Source organism: Macrotis lagotis, chromosome 7 (genome assembly GCF_037893015.1).
Source record: "Macrotis lagotis isolate mMagLag1 chromosome 7, bilby.v1.9.chrom.fasta, whole genome shotgun sequence".
NCBI classification, from domain to species: Eukaryota; Metazoa; Chordata; class Mammalia; order Peramelemorphia; family Peramelidae; genus Macrotis; species Macrotis lagotis.
Genome location: NC_133664.1, coordinates 59,703,849 through 59,722,256, shown reverse-complemented (window position 1 = coordinate 59,722,256; position 18,408 = coordinate 59,703,849). Strand labels below are relative to the sequence as shown.

The 18,408-nt window shown below is 34.0% G+C and overlaps 1 protein-coding gene across 10 annotated transcripts in view; it reads left to right on the top strand.

The window, feature by feature from the left end:
* Positions 1–18,408, top strand: part of NEBL (nebulette) — a 456,697-nt gene that overhangs the window by 298,675 nt on the left and 139,614 nt on the right. For 2 of the 10 annotated variants that reach the window (XM_074192959.1, XM_074192957.1), the window contains exons 2-3: positions 11,271–11,365; positions 11,518–11,589. The exons of 2 other annotated variants lie outside the window; for them this stretch is intronic. In XM_074192959.1, coding sequence (XP_074049060.1) covers positions 11,313–11,365; positions 11,518–11,589 — 125 coding nt within the window. In that variant the 5' untranslated portion in view covers positions 11,271–11,312. Of the gene's footprint in view, positions 1–3,610; positions 3,705–6,264; positions 6,388–10,004; positions 11,366–11,517; positions 11,590–14,142; positions 14,212–18,408 lie in introns of those variants that run through there. 6 more of the 10 variants (XM_074192960.1, XM_074192961.1, XM_074192956.1 and 3 more) reach the window with 5 other exon arrangements.

The following is an 18,408-nucleotide window of genomic DNA, read 5'->3' as shown; positions in this document are numbered from 1 at the left end:
TAAGGGAAAGTTCCCTTCTTAGGGAAAGCATGATGAGAAGAAAAAGTGAAGATGATATTGGTGGTTAAATTTTTAAATAAAATAGAAAAACTTTTAATATTATTAGCACAATTAATTTTAACCACATTCTTGTCCTCCATATATATATTATTTATATGTATATGCTTTTTAATGCTTTAATATTGAATCTAGATGATTTTTGTGAAAGAACTAAAATGTAAATTAGAGTCATACACTAGTAAAAGCTGGAAGGGACCAGAGTGATTGTTTAGGCTAATCACCTCCCCTAACTTATTTTGCCTATCTAGGAATTGAATCCCAATAATTTGTAATAAGTCACAGAGTTTGTAAGATGACAGAAGTGGGATGAAAAATCCATTTTTCTTAAGTAAAATCTGAACATTTTTGCTCAGAAATTAGATAGAAACAGTTTTGAATGAAAGAAAAAAATCAGACAATAAGTGATCGAGACATGAGAGGAAACAATCAATTCTATAATGAAAATAAATGTGAAATATGGACATATCATTGTTAATTGTTTGGAGATTATTGTCAAAAGTACTAGAATGAAGACAATTATGCTTCCTTCATTTTAATCTAATTTTGATATTTATCTTCTACCTGAGTTATAGGAGAGAGACATTTTTCTTTCACAAAAATGATAGCAATAAGACTCAGGAATAAACTGACTGAAGAGCAGTTATGAACATACACTGTGACATTTCCCTATTTTTAAAGCATGGTGGAGGCATGGTGGTAGACATGAACCCTAGGGGTTCTTTCAATAATTTAGCATTTACAGTTCATGTGGGAGTATTAATTTCATTTATCAAAGAGGGGATAAATGGTATTTGTTACAATTATAAACTGAAGTTTATCACATTATCGACTTTTTAAAATATAAAATCCAATGATAGAAGAGTAATTAGAGGTTTAGGTTTTACATCAATCTTCTGTGAAATTACTACCACTGAAAGTTTTTAAAACATGGGAATTGTTCATTTACAAGATATAGTTTACACTGATAAGGCAATATGTTACAAAGTGACTTAAAGGCATTATTTCATTCAGTCCCCTCACTATATTTTTGAAGCAGGTGGCATAGTTTATTATTATTATTATTATTATTATTATTATTATTACAGATTAAAAAGTTGATATTCAATGAGATTAAGTGATAGGACCAAGGTCATATGAATAAATGACAGAGTGAAGATTCAACCTCAGGTTTTTTGATCATGTCCAGAACTCTTTCTTCTATGGCGTGATACCTCTTTTTTTGTTTGTTTGTATTTGATGTTGTTGTTTTGTTTTTGTAGTTTCTTCAGTAGACACTAGTAGAACAGGAGATTAAAGGAAATTGAACTGGGAAGGAACACAATCCCCATAGCCCAAAGACATTTCTCATGGAAATTGGATTCAAAGACCTGGATGCTTTTTTCCAATAGATGCTTTACATGCCATCCCTCCTTTGCCACCCACATTTAGGCTACCACTCTCTCTATGAATTCCTATTCATTCCACAGTCTGGTTATTAATGTAGTCTCCTATGGGACAAGGAGTGTTTCACTTTAAGATAACATATAACAGGTGCTTCAATCATGTTTCCTGAGTGGAAATCGCAAAATCATGACTATATAAATACCACAGAGAAGACTGGCTCAATACTCACCTTGCATGTAGTGAGTCGTTCTGAGGATTGGTGGTTTAGCTGCATAAGACTTCATTCTCCTCAAATCATTCGGCTTTCTTTTTAATTAAGCTATTTACCTATTTATCACATGATTTTATTGGAGTCTTCATTTCTTTCTCTCATGTGAATCAAAAACACACCCTTCCTCCCCCCATATTTACCTATTACAATCCTTTTCTTTGAAAGTTCATTTCAGTAACAGCTTCCACGATCCTGTCATTTCTTCCTTTATCCCAGTTCAAGTTCTCTCTTCAAATGTGTTAGAGTTACTTTTTTCTAGTGCTCTTTTTGGTGGATATTGTAGCTGATATTGTATCATTCCTATCTGTGAACATACTGTGTCCTCCCTAGGAGAATGTAAGCCCCTTCAGGGTAGTGAGTGCCGTTTGTTATCTTCTCACTATTAGCAACTGGCACAGCGCCTTGCATGAGGTGGATGCTCAATGGATGCTTGCTTACAGATAAGGAAAACACATTTTCTATAAAGGGATTTGACATAAACAAAACATCTTTTTGTATGTTATCCTATTTGAGAACCCTTTTTACAGCTATAACTTTAGTCATTGTACAGCTGAATCTCGTGAGTCTCAGAGAAGTTAAGTGACTTAACCTGAGGGTAGACACTTAAGTACTGAAGGTGAAATTCAACTCCAAGTGTCTTAATTCGATGTTTAATGTTCTCATCACCATCCCTGAAATAAAAATACATACTGAGTATTCATCCAGTTTTGTAATGGTGGCTATTCTGATATAGTGGTTCTTCTTAAATGCATTCTACTATTTCTGGAGGCTGTTTTTGTCTATTGTTTTTCATCATTACTTTACTGTTACAATGTCTACATTTTGATATATAACTTTTAACTCTATATATCTCTCTTGAAAATTTCATAAAGCTATCACCTCCAATTTCCCTGCTTCCTACTATTACTAGACTATTTACTGCACTGTTTCATAAATTTCATAAATGATCTAAGCAATGGGAAATATGAAGGGGTTAAAGAATTGCCATGATTGATCAAGCCTGCTCTTTTTCTGACTCTTGAGATGGTGTTGACAGCCAAATGATGAGTTTCTTCAATGAATCCACTCTCATAGTCAAGTCTTTCCAGATGTGAGAAGTAATTAAGACTCTGCATTTATTGAGCCTTTGTGTGCTTTCTGAAAAGAAATGGGCAGCTGTGGTAAATTAGCTACATATATAGCATATATATGAACATATTGCATATAATATATGTGCATATGTACTACACATAAAACATGCTATATAGAAACCAGAAAACATGTATAACATATAAAGCACATACATATAATAAAACAAACTGAAAACCAAGAACTAATTTCTATAACAATTACATATTGCCAGTGAAGGAACTGGATTTTGCCCATTTTATTTTGTACCTTTTCAAAGGAATGGTTAAGAAAGGGGGAATAATTAAAAAATGCTAAATGTGTAATTTAATATTTTTATGATTCTAATTCTTCAAAGGTACTTTTCCTGAACAATTTATTTGATTCTCTCAAACCTTTTTTTTTTTTTTTAAGTTACTGTCTTCATCTTAGCCTCTCATTTTGGGGCTTCCAATGAGGAGTAAGTTAGGATTGAGGGAATGATTGTGGTATCAGCTTTAATGTTATTAAAGTATAACTAACATTGCAAAGAATTAGCAAATTAATAAGCTAGATTTGTCTCTTCTGACTAGGAATAATAATGTGCCAGTATAGAAATAAAACAATCATCTCTTCATTTCTCTTCATTCATTGAAATTAATGGATAAAGAGGAGAATACCAAAGGACTTCTGATGAGAAATACTATCCATCTCCATGCAAATTATCGATGGAATCAGAATGTAGATTGAAGCATGATTTTTAAAAAATTGTTCAGTTTTTCTTGCTTCTCTCCCCCTTCCCCCTCCCAGGCATAGTTAAAGCAGGACTTCAGATGATTAATGGGTATTTTGTTCCTGACCATCACAGTGAATTGAGGAAGGAGTGAAGGCAGGAAAAGCATTTGTAAGTGTAAAATAAAAAATTTATAAATTAAAAATAAAGAAAAAGCAGTGACATTAGTAGATAAAGGAGGACTTACTTTTGGTTTTCCTCTGGCAAATAGGTTGCTCTTTAAAAATTCTGTTTGGGACCATTGTATAAAATCTGTTTTTTTATTGTGTATTCTTTTGTTTTAGAACTTAAGTAGTTATAGCTATAATAATAGCTCACATGTGGCATATTAAAGTTTGCAAAACTCTACATATTTTATTTTTGATATTCATAACTACTTCATTAATTAGATGCTATTATTATTCTCATTTTACAAATGAGGAAATTTTCGTGAAGCCAAGGGGCTAAATGATTTTCTCACAGTCAGATGGCTAATAAATAAATATCATTTGAGGGAAAATTCAAGCTCAGGTCTTTTTGAAGACAAGTCCAATATTTTATCTACTATGGCAAGAATGAGTACCAAAAAAATTATCCTCTAGGTTTATGCCAGAAGATATGGGCATTTCTCAATTTTGTGGGGAAACACCACACACACACACACACACACACACACACCCTGGTGTCCCAAAAATTGTAGTCTAGTATAAACTTAAGTAATTTTCTTTAAAAAATGAAGAACACCATTTGCAATTATATTTTAGTAGCAAAGGTAATATCAGACATTAACTGGAGGTTAACAAAATATAGTGGAGTCAGGACTTGGAGTCAGCGAAACCTGAATTCAAATGTGATACTTATTAGCTAAGTGACTCTGGGCAAATCATTTAACCTCTTTCAGCCTCAGTTTCTTCATCTGTAAAATGAGAATCCCTTCCAGGGTTGTTGTAATATATGAGATAACATATCTAAAGTGCTTTGAAAACCTTAAATCAATATATATCAGTGTTAGTTATCATTGGTAATGCTTTGCCTAAATCCTTAAAGAGCTGTGTAAATACTAATCATACCTGTTATTATTCAAACTATCTTCACTATGTTAAGCTTGATTTTTTGTTATCAAAGTCATGATAAAAGGTCCAGGAGGACATAGGTTTAATGAATGTAGTTTTCAGAGGTAAATTATGCAACTATTAACTGGGTGCTTTTTCAAAAGAAGACATTTTGAAGTATGATTTTTACATTTCTCTTCCTAAGAAACCATTTAAAAGAATCGTTGCCTAGCAAAGTCCTCTTTCAGACAAATGTCCGAATCTGGGTGAATCTATGAGGTGAAGATAAAATAAGCAGCTGCTATGCCATTGAAAATGATGATCCTTTTGGAGGAGGAAGAGGAAGAAGAGAGGGACAGATAGAGAATAAAAGGGAGAAAAAAAGACAGAGCAGAGACAGAGAGGAAGAAAAGGCTAAAGGGAAAGGGGGAATGAGAAAGGGAGAGGGAGGAGAGAGAAAGAAAAGGGAAAGACAAAGAAGGGAGGCAGGAGAGAGGGAAGGGAGAAGAGAGACAGCAGAGACAGAGGACGAGTGAGAGGAAGGAGAGGGAGAGGATGGGAGAAGAGAGAAAGTAGGGAGAGGAGAGGGAGAGAGGAAGGAAAAAGCATAGACAGAGGGTGATTGAGAGAAAGAGATAGAGAACAAAAGACAGACAGAAAGAGAAGACAAAGAGAGGAGAGAGAGGGAGAAGAGAAATGAGGGTGGAAGGCGAGAGAGAAGGGGAAAGGGAAAAGGAGAGAGATAAAATGGAGAAATTGGAGAGGGAAAAATAGAGGGAGAAGAGAGAGAGAGACTGTTAGAGTGAAGAAAGAAGGGGAAAAGAGATGAGGGAAGAAGATGAGAGACAATGGAGGGGGGAGATAGGGAGAGAGAAGAGAGAAAGAGGGAGAGAGAGACAACAAAGGGAGACAGGAGAGAGACAAAGCAAGGTAGGAGAGAGGAGAGAAGAGAAATGAATGAGGAAGATGAGAAAGGAGAGAGATAAGATGGAGAAAGAAGAGATGGGAGAGAGAAAGGGAGGGGAGGGGGAGAGATAGAATTCTTTTCAGATGACACACAGAGTGCCTAACAAAGTTCTAAATCCCCAGATGGTGCTCCAAAAATGTGAGTTGATGATGATGATGGTGGTGGTAAACAACTGGCTTAATTTGCATCTGCTTGCCATGTTTGAAGCTAGCAATTTAGAGTCAGTGTTTTTCTCGAAAAAATGCAGCTATTTAAATCTTTCAAATTGTATTAACCTATTTTATCCATACAAATTTGACCAAACTCAGAACTTGGTTCCTAACTCCTTCCTTGTTTATTATATTAGAGGGGGGGTGTGGAGAATATATATTACATATAAACTGTACTATATATGTGTGTGTGTATACCTACAAATATATATATATATATATATATATATATATGTACATATATGTAATCTGTATTGCAATACATTTTATCCTATACATAGATCTGTATTGATATAGGGAGACACATATATGTAAATGGAAGGTGGGGACAAAAAGGATAATGAGTAGTAAGTAAATACTGTTCAAAATCAGGAGATGCTTGTCCCATGTCACCCCAATAACACTGGAGATGGACAAGCAATCCATGACTCATTACTATAGTCCAGCTGTGTTTCTTTGGGCAGGTGATTTGAATTACCCATGTGACTGGGCAGTTGCTATGGAAATACAAACACATAAAAACAGCAAATCTAGAAAAAGATGTGAAGCTTGCTTATCATTGGTGTCTAAATGTTCCTGATTTTAAGGTAAAAATAATTGGAAACTTCTCTTGCCCTTTGTGGAAGAGGGTGGAATGGAAAGCTGATTATATTATATCACCCTTTTCTTCAACATCTGTGCCTATTTGCTAAGTTACTAGTAAGTCTATTATTGCGGAATTCATGTCCTACATTGGGATTGTGCTTTAATTGTTTTACAAAAGTTTCTATTTATAAACTCTTAAAATTTTTCACATGATGTAGACTAATATTGTCATTTTATAAAATAGAGAAATTGAATATGTTTTGCTTTAGGAAAGGTCAAAAAGTAGAAACAGGATTTCTCTGAGTTGACCCAGGAGGATTTTTACTGAGGTCCTTCCCATTAGAACTCAGTGTTTAGGTCCTTAGTAGCAGCCCCATTTCTGCAGGAATAAGATCATCAAAATACATTTTTGAAAAAGATATCTCACAATATAAATGAAAATCCTTAAAAAATAAAAGAGATTAGAAGAAATAATCTGGCAAAGTTATTCCTGTTTTGGGGAATTTCAGCTTAGAAAATGTGAATAACATTATAACATTGAACTCTTAAAAAATGTACAATAAAAGGTGTATGAGAGAAGAAATTCTGAAATAGAATCATTATCCATGGAGAATACTCTCTTTTTATTCCCTGAATCAGGTATTTAGAGTGTTGGCAAGAGAGCTATACTGTGACAAATCACATCATTACTTTTTTCCCCCTTTGACTGATCAGAGTACTGTAAGAATTTTATAGAAAAGAGGGCTGTAGCTATCTTAAATCACAAGCAACTGTGGTTCTAAGTTGTCAAATTCCATGTAAATAGGTCAATCTAGTAAGGTTTTATTTGTGAGCTGGTGACAATGAATTTCTACAGGATAATCTCCTTGTTTCAAGTTTCCAAGTACCTGTGAAATCAGATTTTGACATGAGGCAAGTTGGCTTGGTACAAATCGTTTGAGATTTGTTTAAGAAATCTGAGTTCTGGTGTGATTCTGCCATTGTATTAGTCCCATTAACCTCCCCCCCCCCCCCCCACTACTGTCTCTGTCTCTTTCTCTGTTTCCTCTCTGAATGAAAGGATAAACCAGGTAATCTCAAAGGTTTTTCTATATTAAATTGTTCCTGGAGGATATCCTAAAAAGAAAGAATCTATGTTATTCAGGTGGTGCATAGAAATTATTGATTGATATTTCAATTAATTCATCATGTCATAGATTAAAAACATAAAAAATTCCTGTCTTCCCTTGAATTCAAAAGGAGATCATGTAAGTGTGTATAACTATAGTATCATTGGGTGTTGAACTTTATAAATTATACCTCTCAGAATTTTTGGAGAGGCTCTTTACCTAAACTGCTAGTCATTTGAAGGAGAAGAAAATGAGTTTTTTCCCCTTATTGTGACTTCCCTCTTTCCGCAACTATGACTGATTTGTCATAGGAAGGGCAGGATTGTAGTGAGGAAAGAAGAATGTTGTACTCAGATTCAAAAAATGAGTGAACCACAGTTCTCCAGTTAAATTTTCAGCTTGGGGCAAGTCATAACTTCTCTGAGTCTCAGATTCCTCGTCTATAAAATGCAATTAATCATACCTGTATTACCTCTGGGGTCATTGGATCAAATGATGTAATCTATGCCAAGTGTTTTATAAACCTTGAAGAGATACATAAAGACAAACTGATGAATAGTAAATCAGTTAGGAGTTTTGAAGGGAATGTTAGGGGCTGCTAGGTGGCACAGATTAGAGCACCCACTCTGGAGTCAAGATCTGAGTTCAAATTTGAATTCAGACACTTATTTAATTGTTTGACCTTGGGCAAGTCACTTAACCCCATTGCCTTGCCAAAAAAAAAGAAAAGAAAAGAAAAGAAGAAATGATGAAGACTCACCTTTGGTGACTCCCTCAACTTCTCTGATTTCTCATCTGTAAATCAGACATAGACCTGTTGTTCATTACCTACCTCATGGGCTCATTGAAAGGATCAAATTAAAGAAAGTATGTGAATGCTCTTTGTAACTTATTTTATAAATGAAAGATATTATTTCTGAGAAAGAAAGTAGAACTAGAAATAAGTTCAATGCCCTTTTCATCAATATTATTCTTGGCATCATCTTGATGGTAAGATGAGAAATTGTTTTGTGAAATAAAATCCTTCTGGAAAAGGGACATAAAACTCTGTAACTACTAAACTTTACCTGTTATTCTTTGGAACTTGGCATAGGAATCGAGTGTTATATTATTTAGTCCATATCCTTTATCTTAACAAATGTGGAGACTGAGGCTTACTAGGGTAAAAGAAAGTTATAAAAGACAGCAAAGTGGCAGAGTTAGGATTTGTATCCAAATCCCTTAAATTCAAACTTAGTACTAGCTCATATAGCTTTTTCCCCCTCAATCTTTTGTCTGGTTTGTTCCAAAAATGTTAATTGATCTTTCCACCTGCATTCTCTCATTTCATCCCAACTTGTATTCTGTTTTTAAAATAATCAGTTCTGATTATTTTACTCCCTTATTTGAAATCTTGGAATGCCCCTTTGTCCTCCCAAATGTTGTCTCTCAAATAAAGTCCAGTCTGACATTTAAAGAATTTTGGTATCTGACTCCATTATGCCTTTTCTATTCTTATCTGACCTTTCTCTCCACAAAATCCAGTCTTTTACCAAATTAGGCTACTTGGTATTCCTTGTATATGCCCCATAGTATCCTACTTCCTTGATTTTTGTCATCCTGTTTGTTACACATCTCTGTATTGTTTCTCTTCCATTTTCCTTGTTGAGATACTCCTGTGCATCAAAGGACAGGCTTTGCCCCTATAGAGATCAGGGAAGGAGATCTATCTTTGATGGTTATGTTGCAGAAGAAACTAAGAAATGAATTTCTTATCATTGTATACCACTTCATGTATTCAAAATCAGTCAGGTCTTAACCAGTTATCTATCATTTACCAATATAATAACATAATCAAGTATTAATCAATCACCGCCTATGGTTTCTTGTTTCTTATTTTTTCTTGTCTTGGTCTTTCCCTTTACTTTCTGTGTTCTACTCTAAAGTTTTATGGAATTTTTCAGTACATTTTATAACAATAATTGGCATACAGAACTTTTAAAGTTTTCAAAGTTCTTTATTTGAACGTCATAGCACCTCTGTGAAGTAGTTAGTATAGCTGTTATTACTACTATTTTACAGAAAACGAGATTAACCTTGCAGAGGGTGAGTGATTTACCATTGGTCAAAGTCTGGATTTGAGCCCAGATTTCCCTGACTCCAAGTCAGGTAATCCACTGACTATGCCAATTTGCCTCTCAATCTTCCCATTTTTTCTTCTCTTAGTTTTAGAAGAAGGTAAACTGAATATTATTTATTTTGTTGAGAAAATCTTAAACTGTTGCATTTTGTATTTGACCCTTGATTTTTCTTTTCTAGTGTCAGTGACTGAAGAAATAATGATGTGCTTGGAGTATATATATATATATATATATATATATATATATATATATATATATCTCAAATTCTTTCCTCCCTCCCTCCCTCCCTCCCTCCCTCCCTCCCTCCCTTCCTTCCTTCCTTCCTTCCTTCCTTCCTTCCTTCCTTCTTTCTTCCCTCCCTCCCTTCCTCACCTGAAACAACAGTGGTATAGGAGAAGCAATGAATTTCACTTCTAGCTTTGTCATTATGAATCTTTAAAATGGGACTATTATAAATGACACCAAGACCCCTTCTACTATACATTGCTTTGATTTTATGATTTATGGCATAACAAGGTTGACAACATATAAATAGTAAAGACAAAAAGGTATGACAGCAATCATTCAAGCACTTAGTGGATGATTAGTTTTTCCCTGTGTACCTGCAACACAAATATGAGCAAAAAAGAACCATAGTTCCTAACCTCAAGGAGCTTCTATTTTAATTGGGAAAGGCAGCACATAAAAGAGTACCAGAAAACAGGATTGTGGGGGTGGGTAGGGCAGGAATACTTCTGCCAGGCGATGGTGGCAAAATCAATAGAATCAGAAGCCCAAATGGGAAATAATAACCAATCTGGGCTTCTCCCCCAAATGACCTTGGGTTATGACAGACCAATCAGTTTTTTTCCTTCTAAAAAATAATCTGCATCAATCTTTATCTTGGGAGTAAGAATGGTTTAGAAAAAGAAATCATTTTAAGTTACATGGCAAAGAAAATGTACACACACACACACACATACACACAACATCCCTTCTGTTTTACCACTTTTGGAAATTTCTAAAAGTGGGCATTTTTAGAAACTATTCTCTAGACTAAGACCATTAACTGAAATTCCCAAGAAGACATCCATCCATCTTAAATTGAATTTAGTGAGAGTGAAAATTTCCAGACTATTTCTTCTCCTTCCCTTCCAGCTTCCACCAAAGTAGAAGTATTCTTGACATTTAAGGGAAAGCCTGAATTAGATAAGGAAGTTTCAAGATAACAGGCTTTAGGTTCCCCATATCTTAAGTGTTACAACTAGGCAGTTTTCTCATAATCTTTTAAGTCCCTCTGACCCTTTCAACCTGCTCCTTTTATGAATGGTCTCTTTGTCTCCAAGGATTGAATTACAAAGCTATAACTTAATCTGTTCTTTTGAATTCCTTAACTAATTTAAAGATAGTTGCCTATAAAAGATCAGACAATTGAATTTTATCAGTTAAAAAATTATTACTGCTCCTTAGGACTGTAGCTGGCAAATTGTCCATGATGCCTTTCTGTTCCCTCATGCCCAATTGAGATAAAGGATGTCAAGGGTAAGCTAAATAAGGAAAGGGCCTTGGAAAGGTTAAACTCAGTGCAGGAGAAGCAGTCACTGAGATCTCCAGGAAGGTCTCATATGTAAAAACGGTTACACTAGGAGATTTTTACATTGTAAAGGAATTTTTCAGAAACAGAAAATATGAGAGTACCAGTCTCTGAGGACTGCCAAAATGAAAATGGAGAGAAATATGGGGAAGAAGATGCAGAAGATGAAGAAGAAAAGGTGGATAATATTAATTTGTTTCCAAAAATGTTTCACTGAAGAGATGCTTTGCAGTTTACAGATTGAACAATCTTGGATTTATTCTCCTCTGTCTCTCTGTCTCTCTGTCTCCCCCCTCTCCCCCCTGGCTCTCCGTCTCTCTTTTGGTACAGGTATTCCTTAAACCTGTCATTGAAGACCGAAACATGGAATTGGCTAGAAAATGTACTGAGCTTATTAGTGATGTAAGTACATGAAGCAATTTTTTGTAGTGTGCATGAGATTGTCACTGTAAAGTTTCAGAGCTTTCAGTTGCTTAATGAAATTTGAGATCATCTAATTTTGCCATTTTTACAGATGGGGAAACTGACTGAAAGAGGGGTAGTAACCTCTTTGAAGCTATGATCCTAGTTAGTGGCAGAATTAAGACTAAAGCCCAAGTCTTCTCATACTCAACTGGTATGGCTCTCTTTCCCCAAGCCATCCTAGAGTTCTGATCATTGAGCTTTATAGTATGTTTCTTTTTAATGAATAGAATTTGTTTCATCAGTACTAAATTATTTCTTTTGGGAGGAGTTTCAGTTAAGTGATGAAACTCCCAAGCCAAACCCAGAAGAGGAAGCATTTTGTTTAGTGCTAATTGGTGGTCCAGAAGATTAATTCATCTTATACTGTAACATTTTCATTCTTTTGTTTCATTGGAAATGTTACAGAAAATCTAGAAGCCCAGAGAAGATGTTGCTGACCCTCTTTTACACAATATTAGAGAATTGTTTCCAGAACACAGGAAACATAGTACATTTCAGATGATTAGATGTTTGGATTTTCCTTCATAAGAATAGGAAAGAGATGACATCTTATTATTTTCATTTGCTTGGTTTGCTGGCGTTGACTTTTTATTTTTGCTTGTTTTCATTTTGTTTTTAAAATGATGAAAAGGATTTTTAATGTTTTTATGCTTTTTAATGTTTTGTGCTTTTTTGTTTCTGCTCCAAAAATCAAATATTATAAATTACTTTAGAAACAACTCTTAATTAAAGAATTTTATTTATATGGTTTCATACTGCTTTCTGGTATTTTAAAGAGATCCTAAGAGCAATGGTCAATATGAATGGATGTTCTGAATTCCTGTTTATATCAAATTTGCTATACTAAAATAATTTATTTATTTTATATTTTCCCTGGTTACATGTAAAAACATTTTAAAATTTATTTCAAAACTTTGAAATTTTTCAAATTTCAAATGTCAAAATTTCAAATCAATACATTTTCCTCATTCTTTTGCTTATAGCAGGAATACTTTCAAAAATTTAAACTCAGAAACTCTAAAATTAACTATATTGTGATTGAGATAGAAATTATTCCCTGAAATTATCTTAGTTTAATAGTTGATTTTAATGTATTGATCTCCTTCCTTTTGTCTTCTTCCTCATTTATATCATTTTATACCTTATGAAATAGTATTTATGAAGTTTGTAGTACAATGGCCTGGCATAGGGTAGTTGCTACTCAGATATTGCTTATTATCATTATTATTATTATTAATTTCATTAAATTCCATTATAGAATACCTTAAAACACCTCCAACAGCTATCCAGTCTGCTTTGTCATGGAGTAATCTAGTTAGTTATGCCTACTATTAGATTGCATTCAACTTAAGGGAATGGCTGCGTCTCATTCATATATGAAGCTTTGTCATCATTTTATCAAAATCACTATAAAAACATTAAAATAATCACTCTGAGTGAGACTTAAGGTCTAGTCTAACCAGTATTTGGAAATGGGGTCAAAGGGCTGTCATATAGGTGTTATGGTATTCTTTCCTGATGGCAGTCTCAGAGTTTAAGTGTAGACATTCCAACATCCAAGTTTAATACTTGTTATAAGTTCACTTAAATCTTTTGTGAAGGTATTTATTTTTAGTCTGTACCAATTCCTAGAATAATTAGCTCTGTAAGTTTACTTCCTGGTGTTTAAGTAAAACCTGTTGAGATTCAGGAGGATAGATAGCATAGGTAAGAAACCTGTTGTGGAATGGAAATCAAAGTACTTGGGTTTGAAATCATTTCTGGATCTTTGTTTCTTCTAAAGAAATAATGAATTTAGATTAAATGGTGAGATGTCATTGTACCACCCAAAGAGCCCTGTCATGCAAAGACAGAGTTCCAGTCCCAGTTCTGTCTCATTCTACCATTTGCCTTAGTCAACATAGCTGGAAGGGACCTTATATAGATCTTATTCTTTTTTTATTTAGTATTTTTTCAGCTATATCTGACTCTTTATAATCCCATTTGGGATTTTCTTGGCAAAAATTTGGAACAGTTTGTCATTTACTTCTCCAGCTTATCTTATAGATGACAAAACTGAGACAAACAGGGTTAAATGATTTTCCAGAGTCGCATACAGCTAGTAAGTATCTGAGACTGGATTTGAACTCAGGAAGATGACTCTTCCTGATTCCAGGCCCAGTACTCTATCCACTGCATCCCCTTGCTCCCCTAATATATGATCTAGTCAATTTTATAAATGAGGAAATTGAATATTCAGTATCCTTACCTCTAAAATGAAGGTGTTAAATTAGACATCTAAATCTCTAAACTTCATAATTTAGATCATGATATCTCACAAATTCTGGCATCCTTGGATTTAATGAACATGATGTCCATTCCTTTCCTATCCATTCCTTTCATTATTTTCTAGATATTATTCCTGATCTTCATACTGAGCAGTCTTAATATTTTTTGCCTGGTGTCATAAAACTGCCATTCTTTTATATCAGTCTCTTTATTTGTCTTTAGATGTTGACAAGTTTTGTATCTTCCTTGAGTTGGTAAGAAGCAATATAAGAAGAAATTACTTGATGGAAGGTACAATCTTTGAAATATTCCCAAATGTCAGATAGTAGATATTACACATTAGAAGAAAATCATTCATTCATTTGTTCCAATACTTTCTCTGATGCGATTAAATCATACACTGGAAAGGTAGGGTTTTTTAGAATTAAAAAAAATTTGGTAGTACTATTCCTAATGATGACTACCTTTTTTTAGGCTCTTTCCCCACAGAGTTAAATCTGCTTAATAACTTCAGGTTATTGTTGTCAGTGACTCTAGTTTATTCCCTGAATTGTAGTAGTTGAAAAATTTATCTTCCTTTAAGGATGTTTTGCATTATTTTATACTAATGTGAACACTCACTTTTCTATCCACTCAAATATCTTTTCAAAACCATGTTGTAGTTTATTTCTATTAGGTTGATATTTCAGAATCTGAAAAGTTTCCATGGGCATTGTTAATTTGATAATTTCATTGTGTGAATCCACATCATTAATAAAATTGGTACTGAAAGCTGATCCTAGAACCAGTTTAAGGCTCCCAAAGCAGGTTTAATTGCCCATTTCTATGCCACTCATCACTTTAGTAATTTGTCTATCTCATCTCTCCTCTAATAGATGTGTATGTTCAATGTGAACAAATACCTTTGAATTATAACTTAATATTGGAAGGACTCTTAGAGGACATCTAGTCATTTAATGCGATGGCTAGATGGTTCAGTGGATAGAATGCTAGGCTTCAAGTCAGGAGTCCCAAGTTCAAATCTGGTCTGGATGCCTGCTATGTAACCCTGGACAAGTCACTTAAAACTGTTTACTTCAGTTTCTTCATCTGTAAAATGAACTAGAGAAGAAAATGGTAAACCATTCCAGTATTTTTGTTAAGAAATACCCAAATGGGCTCGTGAAGAGTCAGAAATGAAAAATTGACTTCAACTTATAGTTGAAGAACAGAAGGTCCAAAAATGTTAAATTACTTTTCCAGGGTCATATAAGTAGCTAGTGTTAGAGCTGGGCTTTGAATTTAGATCTTCTGGTCCCAAATCCAGCATCTTTTCTCTATACTGTTCTAGGATTACATTTTATTAATTCTTATAGCCTCTATCATGCCTAGATAATGTCTTATCCCAAGTTAGTGCTTAATACCTTTCCTTTTTCTTTTCTTTTTTGCAAGGCAATTAAATGACTTGCCCAACGTCACACAACTAGATAGTTATTAGGTGTCTGAGGCCAGATTTAAATTCAGGTCCTCCTGACTCCAGGGCCAGTGCTCCATCCACTACACCACCTAGCTACCCATACACATTTCTTTTTAAAAGAATGAAGTATTTTAGATTATATGATTTCTTACATCTCAGAATTTCTGAATTATTGTGGGATTCTATTAGTTAAAATGCCAGTTCTCAATCAATGTTTATTATATTTGTCAGTTTCTAATCTCGTGGGGTGACTCAATTAAAAAAAATAACATAGAACTGAATCAAAAGCTATTCTCCCTTGGTTCTTATTTACCTAAAACAAATGCAAAAGATAGCTAATGTATGATTTAAATCTTAGAGACATATTTTTGTCTTTGCCCCAGTAGAACATGTTTAGTGTTCCTTTGATGTCCATTTCTCTATCCATTATTATAGAATTTTACCCGTTTATCTGATATCTTTATTATACTAGAGTTTCCAACAGATGTGCTAGAAGACTTTTTATGGCTGAAAGCCCATGGGTGGAGACCATTTGCAACTATGAACTAACAGTTCCATCTTCCCTTCTCTTCAAGAGCCTTTGATGTGGATAGGAAGACATAAAGGACTAGGAATCTGTATTGCTGGACTGGGTGTCCATAGTAATGAAATGTTAGATCCTCTAAGGTTCTATTGAGTCCAAGAAATTTATTTACATAAAATTTATCAATGAGGTCTTGAACATTCTGCACATTTTCTGCTATTCATACATTTACTATTTCTGCATTATTAACTAAAACTTAAAAGAAGGCAATGAAATTTTCCAAGCACTTTCTCCATAAAGATTGGAACAAAAAATTCGTTTAGTTTTGGCATTAGTTTATGTTCCTCTGTGACTGAATATTTTGAATGACCATGTCAAATGGTCTAATTTGTCATTCATTTGATTTCCTCCTTTGGATATATTTTTTAGTTTTTTTTGGAAACTTTGGATATATTTAAAATTCCTTTTCTTGTTGCCTTTAGTTTAGGGTTCCTTGTATGGTATTATTCATATTCTTTACCTACCTAATTTTTATTTTGAACCAAATGTCTGATGGTTTTTGGATTTTCTTTTTTATGCTTTATATTTTTTCCCTCTACGTGAGTGTTTTGTTTTTTAAAAATGTAGTAATGATTATAGATTCTAGTGCCATTTTTATTGGAAATATTGATTCCATTAATTCAGTCAATAACTAATCAAGTCAAGGAAATAAGTCAGTCAAATATCTTTTAGACCAATATGATCAGTTATTTTTTATACTGATGATATCACAGGCTTAGGTTAAAAAATGGTTGAAGCATTGTAACTTCCCACATGCCAATGTTCATCTCTGGGGAATGGCTGAACAAGCTTTGTTATATAATAGTGATGGAAATGATTGTGCTATAAGAAACGATGAAATTATAGATTATAGAAAAACATGGATATACTTGCATGAAATAACAAAGGGCAAAATGAGCAAAACCAAGAGAATGTTGTACATGGTAGCAGCAAAAATGCTTTTTATAAGCTGCTTTTAAAAACATGGCAATGATGGGGGACAAGAAGGGGACAGAAAGAAAGAGCGAGGGAGAGACCAAGAGGGTGTGAATGAGCCCTGTCTTTTCTATTTGTCATTTCAGCAGAGAAAGAAGCTAAATATTTAACCCTTTTCCCAGAACTCATGTCCTGAACACGTTACTTATGTCAGTGCTTATCAGGAGCCCCGCACTCCATAGCCACTCATAACACTACAGTGAAGAATGTGAAAGTGATGAGAAAAAGGTGGTGGCAAAAGATTAAAATAATGAGTCAAGCATTTGCCTAATCATTATCATAGGTCATTTTTCTCTCAGTTATATAATGGAATGGGCATATTTGTATTTTTCTCTTTTTTTTAAGTCTACTAAAGTAATGTTGTTTATTATATTATCATTGCTTTAATCCTAGCAGTTGAGTTTAAAGGTTTATAGAAATCCCAAATTATATCTAGTATCTGAGGAGAAAGGGAGAAATTTATTTGCCAAATACTTAAGTGTTAATGCTTTTTTTCTTTTTCAAACAATAAAGGGGTGTGCTTAACTTCTAAAATTTAAGATAGACCTGTATAGCAATTGATCATGGATTTAACTTGATTATCTCTAGGAATCACTGTAGAGTTGAGATACTCAAAATGATATGATTTGCTTTTAGTCAAGTTTGACTTCACCAGGGGTTAAATTCTGTCCCTGTAAGAACAGCTGCATTAGACAAAAGGTCTTTCTTATATGATTATTCTATGAATCAGCTCACAATCTTCTTCCCTTGTACCAGTCTTGTTATATTTGGTATGCTATTGAACAAAACTGTATTATATTATTCCTTATTATGCTGCTCCATAGAGAAACAGGTTTTCTTGTAATCTAAGTACAGTCATTCCTTCATTAAGCAGCTCAAATGGCTTTTCTAATGTATATGTCACATCATTACCCTAGTCACTGGTTCTCAATCATCAGATATGATATTCATTACTTTGCTATTCAAAGTCTGTCCAAAATCTGATTTTTACCTTTCTTTCTTAGTATTATTTTATATAGACTTTTCATGTACACCGGAATATTCTATTGACATTGAACTATTTTATGTACCTTGATATTTTTTTCTCTTCTCCTGCTTTGACATATATGTCTTCTTCCACACTAGGAAAAGATCCTTTGTTTCCTTTTCTCTGTACCTTTTTCCTTGCATCCAGGGCCATTTCCAATCATCCTGATGTATAACTAGCCACTGGACCCAAATGACTCTAGAGGAGAAGGTGTTTTACACCAGCAACCCTTACTCAGATTCATTTCACTTGCATATCATGGCATCATCTCCATGATGTCAGTCTTCTTTGAGAAAGAAGGCCAAACAACAATAATATTGTTTTTATATGCTCTCATGTAAGACTTCTCTTAGCTTCTTCCATGAAACCTTCCCTGAACTTCCTTCTCCCCTAACTAGAAACAATTCCTCCCATCTTAGATATTTTATAGCATTTTATTTGACCATG